The 9,132-nt window shown below is 38.0% G+C and overlaps 1 protein-coding gene across 1 annotated transcript; it reads left to right on the forward strand.

Annotated features, from left to right (window-relative positions):
* The first annotated feature begins 2,154 nt into the window (after positions 1 to 2,154).
* On the forward strand, positions 2,155 to 6,437 carry Brs3 (bombesin receptor subtype 3). Its single transcript, XM_027940212.2, has 3 exons — positions 2,155 to 2,588; positions 4,153 to 4,504; positions 6,018 to 6,437. The coding sequence occupies exons 1-3, from the start codon at positions 2,155 to 2,157 to the stop codon at positions 6,435 to 6,437; spliced, it is 1,206 nt and encodes a 401-aa protein (XP_027796013.1).
* The last annotated feature ends 2,695 nt before the right edge of the window (positions 6,438 to 9,132 follow it).

Below are 9,132 nucleotides of genomic sequence, written 5' to 3' on the forward strand. Positions count from 1 at the left end.
GTTTTTAGCTCCTGTCACTGATTTTTAACCATTTAGAAGCCAGAGATAAATAGGAGAACAGAACAGAACACAATGGAAAGAAAATCCAATACAGAATGTGCATGAGACCTTGGATCAGATGCTTTCCCACTTTGTACCTCATTTCTGTCTCTGCAAAATGAGAGAATTTGCTTTCATCATCCCTAAGATCACTTCCATTTCTGATATTTTGAAAATCTGGAATTCCAGGGATCCAAGACACACACCCCATACATCCAAGACACACACCCCACCACTTCAATACTGTAGCTCTCTCCTGACCTCTGCCTGATCAGAGGAAGAAGGGGAAGGCAAAGGACCTTGATGGCTGCGACCTGCTAAGAGCATCACTGAGATCTTGGGAATTCAGATGATTTCAGAAATCACATGCCAGCATTTGTTCCTTAGAAAACAGTGCTGTGTGAATATCAGCTGTGGTGTGAATTGGGAGATACTGTTCACTCTTTGCTAAATGATATGCAGGAATCCTGGAGGAAATTCATCATTAGTTTAGTGAGAATAAGATGTGAACTCTAGAGATCCTTTCTTGGGGGAGGGGATGGGTAGAGATAATCTTAAAGAGCCTGCTCAGGGCATAAAACTTCTTGAGCATATGTACTGAAAAGCATGGGGATTGGGGCTTATGCAAACATTCCCTTACCCCATTCTCATCAAAAGCACATATTTAGCTGAGTAATTTGAACTGTGGAGATAATTCTTTAAAGGGAGGAGGATAGGTATGGTTTAGGGTCTCAAATTAACTAGGTCATCTATATAATTCATCCATTTTGCTTAGTACAATTTATTGAACCGAATTCATTAGTATAAAGAACAGCCTGTTTGCTTCCCCCCTTCATCAGCTAGCTAAATAATTTGTTGCTTTTCATTGCACTTTCTAGATTAATTTCTAATATGGTTATACTTATAAATACCTTACTATGCCAAGTTTCTTCTAACTAAAACAATATCCATTGAGTTTTATAGTTTCAGAGAATATTTTGTGGCAGGTTTTATTATTAGCTGCCTTCAAACTGCTGGCATCTAATTCCCAAGCACCCCCCCCCCATTTTCTGTAAAAGGAGGCTTTTCTTGCTGGGGCTTAATTTTCTACTTCCTTCAATTGATGTAAACATCACATACCTGCCCCTCATCTCTGGAGTAATCTATGGCATATCCTTGTCTGAAAATAATGATTTTCATTCTAACAAATCCTATTGTATCAGGATCTCAAGTGGTGGTGTTCTGTATTATTTCGTTTGGGAATAAGTCCAGGTAATTTTAACCATTTTAAGAGAGAGAATCCCTAAACAGTTCTTTTTTGAAATGTGGTATTAAAACAAATGGTAAATTTTTTTCTATTAGGACATTTAGCCACAAAGCAACTGGTAGTTTGTCTAGATTTTTCATCTTTTAAAGATTGCCTTAAAATGGTGCAGCACAGCCAGGAAATATGCAAGGTTGGGAATTACCATATGTCAGAGCTAGGTATGAAGCTTGGGTTACCTGAATTATTGCTTCTTGGAGGTGTTATAAGCCCTGCCAAGGTATGAAGGATTTGTTGCTTGAGCATCTCTCTGACATTAAATCTTGCAGAGTGGGTTCAAGTTTGTGATTCAGGGGGACTCCTACACTTATTTTTCATGTAAAACAAAATGCATTAGACTACCACGTACTTGTAGAGGGGTAAGTGATGGTTTTTTTTAGGAAAAAATCGCCAAGGTCAATATAGACCTGGTGGTTAGATATAAGGTCAGGGTGAGTCTAATAAACAATAAGATGACTTAATTAAGCTAATTAATCAAAGGATTACCCAACAAGGAGGAATAAGCAACTGCAGAGCATTTCCTCAGCCCCCTCCCTCCCCTTATGTCACAGGAACACCAATAAGACTCCTCCATCCTCCACCTCCCACTCTCTAGTGCCAGATTGGTAAGCGCTTAGCCAAGCATTCTGGGAGTCACAGAACAACTGAAGGGAAGGAGTATCCGGATGTCTTGGATTTTCTTTCCATTCTGTTCTGTTCTGTTCTCCTAATACCACCTCATTGCTAGACGTAGGTAGGCACTGGGCATGACAATCAACTACATTTGAACTGAGCAGATGAAATATTGAAGACACAGCCAGTCTCCAGGAGAAATGTCTCAAAGGCAGCCTCAGTCACCTAATGAGACTTTAATTTCAATCACAAATGACACAGAATCATCAAGCTCTGTCGTTTCCAACGATACCACAAATAAAGCACGGACCGGAGACAACTCTCCAGGAATAGAAGCACTGTGTGCCATCTATATCACTTATGCTGTGATCATTTCAGTGGGCATCCTTGGAAATGCTATTCTCATCAAAGTCTTTTTCAAGACCAAATCTATGCAAACAGTTCCAAATATTTTCATCACCAGCCTGGCTTTTGGAGATCTTTTACTTCTGCTGACTTGTGTGCCAGTGGATGCAACCCACTACCTTGCAGAGGGATGGCTGTTCGGAAGAATTGGTTGTAAGGTGCTCTCTTTCATCCGGCTCACTTCTGTTGGTGTGTCGGTGTTCACATTAACAATTCTCAGCGCTGACAGGTGAGTTTCTTTTCTCTGTTTTATTTACAAGGATGTGGATTTAGGTAAAAAGAAAGAAAAGCCTGTGCTTAGCATTTACTAGCTTTTATTCTGCTTTTCTCACGCTCTGTAACCTGGATGTAAGATTGGAAAATCTGGTGGCATTTTAAATGAAAGTTGGTGTAAAAATGTTAACATTCCGGCATTAGCATCTGGGGAGATGATGAAAATATATGCTTCAGGGGAATTTATTTTCTTTGAAGTGTAATTATTTGCTTGAAAGAATACGGAATAGTGTTTTTATTTTCCTCCGGCTTTTAAGTAAGGCAAATTGTTGCAGGTGTAAAAGAAAAAAATCCATGCTTTATACATTAGTGCAGCCTAGTGGTACAATATAGGCAACATGAAAACATCGGCATAGGTGTGAAATCCACCACATATGCATTACTGTATACCGGAAGGAAGGTAAAGAGATAACATGCAGCTAATTTATTTGAAATTCAACAAACTAGCTAGTGACAGAAAAACGGTGAGGTTTTCAACTCCCTGATAACTCAGTGTAATGTCATCACTTAATTCTATTTGTTTTCTCCATAGGCATTCAGTGACATTTTCATTTCCAGAGAAATAAATTAATCCTGATTGACTTTCGGAGCTTTATGGAGAGAGTGTGTGAGAACCTCTCACCATCAGGGTGTTTGGACTCTTGTGTTAGGATGTTTTCAGTCTAAGTACTGTGTTTTTCTGTGTTCCTATTGTAGAATGATAACTGTGAAAGCATGAAAAAAAATTGAGTCTCCAAATGTTAAAAGTGGTGTTTAAAAAGCCTGCAAGAAGCCTGTAAGTAACCAATGCCTGGCAATACCAGAAGGAATAGCGTCTTCCGATTCTGGCATCTGAGAGGAGGAAAAGCTTTCCTCCGAGTCTTTTTTGGATTTTTGCTTTGACTAGTCTTATATTCTGTTTGAGGGCAGACTCACATAAAGGCTATATATTTTATAGTGGATTTTCCCAATGAGGAGGCATTTGTACAGGCACAGGTCTTCGGATTTCACTCTTTCCTTGTCCTAAATCTCCCCACTCCATCCATCAGTTTAGGCAACAAAGTAGCACTTATGAATGGAGAAGAAATTAACCCTAACCTCTTTACTGCTGTAAGTCCCTGGAATTCTTTTCTAGAGAGACTGAAGACTGCTCACTCACGAAGAAAAGAGTTAATTCAGTTTAACATGAGTCACTTATAAAGAAGGAATGCTTTTAGAACACTTAACGCAATACAGAAGTAGTGAATTATTCTCAATCACACATAAAATCATAGTGGAAAATATTTGTTCTAAATAGAGAGTCTAGATGTAAAATTGCAAATCTGCAATATCTCATAGGAGTGAATAAGGGAATAGCTGATTAGCATAAATATAAAATCCTGGGGTGTATTATGTGTCTTTGAAACCGTAACCAATTCTAGTCAGTTAATGTTGATTTGTTTACACAGTAGAACTGGATGACTGCTAAGGTCACTTCTAACCCTAAGAGTTTATAATGTTGGTGTTTATGTTAACCCTTGCTTTTGCTTATGTGTTTCTAGATACAAAGCAGTTGTGAAGCCACTTGAGCGACAGCCCTCCAATGCCATCCTGAAGACTTGTGCAAAAGCTGGCTGCATCTGGATCGTGTCTATGATATTTGCTCTACCAGAGGCTATCTTTTCAAATGTGTATACTTTTCGAGATCCTGACAAAAATATAACATATGAATCATGTGCCTCTTACCCTGTCTCTGAAAGGCTCCTGCAAGAAATACATTCTCTGTTGTGCTTCTTAGTGTTCTACATTATTCCACTCTCGATTATCTCTGTCTATTATTCTTTGATTGCTAGGACTCTTTACAAAAGCACCTTGAACATACCTACTGAGGAACAAAGCCATGCCCGCAAACAGGTATGTATTAATTGGCAGTCATACAAATAGTTTGAATTTATATGCAAAATTCCTCCTTCTGCAACTGTGTATTTACCTGTGCATAAATTCAGTAGCAGTATTTTTGTTTTGACTGTGGTTTTAATACTAACCCTATCACATATTAGCTGAGTAATCTTGAGCAAGCTACTTAACATCTCTGAGCTTTGATTTCCTTATCTGTAAAAAGTAAACAAGGACTAGATGATATGGACGAAACACTTAGCATAGCTACTTGTGCAGAGTATGAATTAAATAAATGGTGGAATTATTATTATTAATAGAGAGGGGACAGCTGAAATTTGTGAAGAGCTAAAACCCCATGGAATAATGAGGAACATCACATAAGGTGAGATTATAAAGAAAAGCATATTTTGTTTTAGACAATGTAATAGAATAATAGAAATGCACAGAATTGTAGAACTGGCAAGAACCCATAACATTATTCAATGCAAACCATTTACACACAGATGAGCAAACTGCGGTGGGGTGGGATGGGGGGCAGCTGGATGAAAAGGCAGTGGCAAGAGAACACAGTGACTCACAGAAGCTTAATTTAAATCATTTTGCCAGAGCCAGTGTAGTCTCCTCATATAAATATGGACAGAAGAAAATAGATACTGCCAAAATATAGTTTCATAGGGTTTCTACCCTTGGGACACAGGGAGGTAATTCCATTTACCTTCTGATCTATATGAGGAGAGTTGTGCCTTTTTGGGGAGCTAGTTCATTCAGTTAGTTATACAGTGGTGCTCAGAGGCTTAAATTGCATTTTAATGCTTTGTGAAACAGTTAACTTTGTTCTGACTGTGACAAAAGGGTTAACTTCACTTAATCTGGTTCACTTCTCTTTTAAATAAATGTGCATAGTATTATTATTATTATTATATATTAAAGCTGGCACATTTGGTTTTAGTCCTTTGACTATATGGTTAGACTTCCATATAGACAAATAACACCCCCCCCATTTTGGTACTGGGGATCAAATCTGGGGCTTTGCATATGCTAGCAAAGCACTCTACCATTGAGCCATACCACCAGCCCTTAGAGACTTTTTGGATACCAACATGACAACATTCATGAATCCTAGAAGATTATTCTAACCTTGTCAGCCTCTGCTGATGTAGCATAAGCAGTTTTGTATAGTGTCTTTCCTGGGTTTTAATGAAATAAAATTGCTGGGAATTCCACCACACTCCTTGAGTTAAATGGAGACGTCCTAGAGTATCTTTAAATCAGGGGCCAGTGGGAGGTCTCTGAAATAGAGTTAATGAGACCAAGATCACGGGTAAACATGCCAATTAACTTGCCAGTATTCTGTAGCCACAGGCTGACTTCTGGCACATCCCAGACAGTTAGCTCACACCACATGTTCAGAGGGAGACCAGTTTGTTAATTGTAAATTTCTGTGTAAATCTATAGAGACTGGATTGAAAAAAAATCTCTGCCAGCTAAATGATTCTTTTGTGTGTCATTTTTCTCCCCCCCCCCGTAGATTGAATCCCGGAAGAGAATTGCCAAAACGGTACTGGTGCTGGTGGCTCTGTTTGCTCTCTGCTGGTTGCCGAATCACCTACTGTATCTCTACCACTCATTCACTTACCAAAACTATGTAGATCCCTCTGCCATCCATTTTATTGTCACCATTTTCTCTCGGGTGCTGGCTTTTAGCAATTCTTGTGTAAACCCCTTTGCTCTCTACTGGCTGAGCAAAACCTTCCAGAAGCATTTTAAAGCTCAGCTTTTCTGCTGCAAGGCAGAGCTGTCTGAACCTTCTCCTGCTGCTACCCCTCTTAACAATCTGGCTGTGATGGGAAGGGTCCCAGTTCCTGGCACTGGGAGCACACAGGTGTCTGAAATTAGTGTGGCCCTGTTCAGTGGGTGCAGCATGAAGAAGGAAGAGGACACAGTCTAGCTTTTCAATTAAAAATGGTGTTTTTCCTCCCAAAGTGTGTATCCAACTCTAAGCTGTGAATAGGTGTATGGTGTCCAGATTTTTGTTGTTTGTGAATTGTGTTGGAATCTTAGGAGTGAAGGATTCCTATTAATGAGAGACAAACCATGATTTTCTTCAGAGTACAAACAGTAATGCCTTTGGCCTGTCTAAATAAAATGAAGACAGTTAAGTATAGAAAAATGCTTTTGCATATGCCAGTGAATGTTAAGGGAGGCTGAACAGGAGGGAAGGCAAAAGAAACAAGACCAAACTTTAAAAAACCACTGTTTCCACTGCTTCTCTGATGCTTAGAATTTCTCACACTCATATGTGATTGTCATAAAATTGTGTTTGTGTTTATAATGTGGTATAAACATAGCAACTACAATTGTAATTTGTGTATGAAAAGGAGATCTAAAAGAGATAAAATGTCTCTTAAGCAGTTTTCTTAAAAAAAAACCTTCACAGAGTGACTGCCCTTTTCCATTAGTCTCTATCTCATTATAAATCTGTGCAATTGACATGCAAATGCTTGGGGGTGAATACTGAGTAAGGGTCTGGAGCTGATGATTGCTTTACTGGGTCAACACTTAACTGACTGTGGTTCTACTTACAACTATCATCGATTAATAACTGGGCAAAGTTATTTTCAACAAGTATTTTGAAGAATTAACCTTATTCACAGGCAGAAGAATAAATGGACATGTTTTATGGTGTCATTAAGGGACCCTGTCAAAACATCTGCAATCCTGCCAGTGTCTGAAATTCTTCCTTTAAGGAAACTGATTTCCTTCTGGTAAGCAGTGCCCTCTTTCTAAAAACATGTAGAAGTACCACACAGAAATCCCTAACACCTGGATGTGCAATCATCATCAGATCATTTTCTTGCTTGATTTTATTAAACTCAATGGGTGCCTAAGTCCTGTAAGAGTATGACATAATTAATCTGTGTCCCTGGAAATCAGATGGAAGAATCTGATCTTCTATCCTCTGCTCTTACTTGCTACCACAATAAGCTTGTTACTGTCATTTTAAAAACTGTTGTCAATAGATTTGTCAGGTGTAGATTTGTGGTTTCAGAAAATGTATTCTCAGAAGTAAATTAAAGCTTATGTTTGTCACTATAGATAGTTAAATTTGTATTTTAAAAAACTCGAATTTTGAGTGTGCTTTCGGTAGTTTTGAGCTTTCTTTAAATGGCTTGTGTAGTTGTGAACTTTTGCTAATGATGTGGCTCAAAAAGGGGATATATATCAACAATAGACTAAATTTCTGTAAAACTGGTTTACTTAAAGTGGGGGTGCTGATATTGTATTAATATTGTTTTAAAGTTGACATTGTAATCAGCGGGGGGAAACAAATATGAAATAAAAGTTTGAAATGACTTTGTGTAATTCATATTTTAAAAATAGCATTTCTGGCAGAATATAACTAAGAACACATTTTAACTCCAAGATCTATGCTATTTTCAAGTCACATAACTCCAAAATATTACCATTTTCCTCACTTTGAGTAAAAGTTACATCTTTACTAAGCATAACATTTTAGAAACAATAAAAGTACCAGGTTACAAAAGCCAAGAGAACATTTTAGTAGTTCATAAAACCAGAGATCACAGAAATTTCTTTATTTTCATTCTTAGTAATCCCCAAGTGAGTTGGTATCTGATACAAAATAATTTCCTAAATGGTTTTATAGGGGGCCAACCTCCTCCTATCCCTAGCTGGAGAATTGGAGTTAAAATTCATCGCTTTGTTTTGATTTTTTTTTTCAGAGCGGGTAGTCTCTCTTTTAACAGATTTTGTCAGAGGTAACCTTACAAGTAGGCCACAATATCCACAATTTCTTTCACACTACTGCTTATCATACCATAAATGTTCCTATGGAAGATTTCATTTCTTTGGAGAGAGCCCTAGATAGTGGAGAAGTGGGACATGTGCCCAACAAACTTCATGTATGTTTCAATTTTGCTCAGTCTTCCCTCACCCAAGATCTAGGATATGGACTATAATAATACACTATAAAGCATGAAAACATAGTCCAAATTTAGGTATAACCAAAATAATGTTCATCAGGAAAATCTGTCATAAAAGTTCAAAGTGTTACATTTAACACTGGTGTGCCTGCTACAAATAGCAAATTTGAGTTTAAAGAATTTCTGCAATTTGAACCATCTTAGGTCAAGGATCCATCAATCTGTCAGAAGGAAGTCTTTTTATTTCTACTAAGTCTTGAGATTACAGGGTATGGGGACAAGAACATTCCTGAACAGAATGGGCTTGAAGAGGCTATTTTTACAAAACATAGTTTAATATAGTTCCTTAACTTTCCAGAAAGAGTTCCTAGGCTAGAGAGGTGACTTCTCTGGCCAAGGATTCTCTATTTTGGTAAATTCATGTATTTCTATTTACCACAAAGGCTGTGTTCTATTAGGCCAGGAGTACCACACGATCACCCCTTTCAGAGGTCAGAGAGAGGAGGATGAAGCAACTATTCAGAGAGAAGCTGGCTATTTAGATTCCTCTTCCTAAGCCCAGCAGTATCTATGTGACCCATGTCCATTGTGCTCTGGAGTTTCAGGAGCTACCACCTATCTTTATAGACTCCCGTTTTACTTGTTACTTTGAGTGTTTCTGTGACTTGCCAAAACAATTTTTTTTTAAAAAAAATACAG

This window comes from Marmota flaviventris, chromosome X (assembly GCF_047511675.1).
Source record: "Marmota flaviventris isolate mMarFla1 chromosome X, mMarFla1.hap1, whole genome shotgun sequence".
In the NCBI taxonomy this organism is placed as follows: domain Eukaryota; kingdom Metazoa; phylum Chordata; class Mammalia; order Rodentia; family Sciuridae; genus Marmota; species Marmota flaviventris.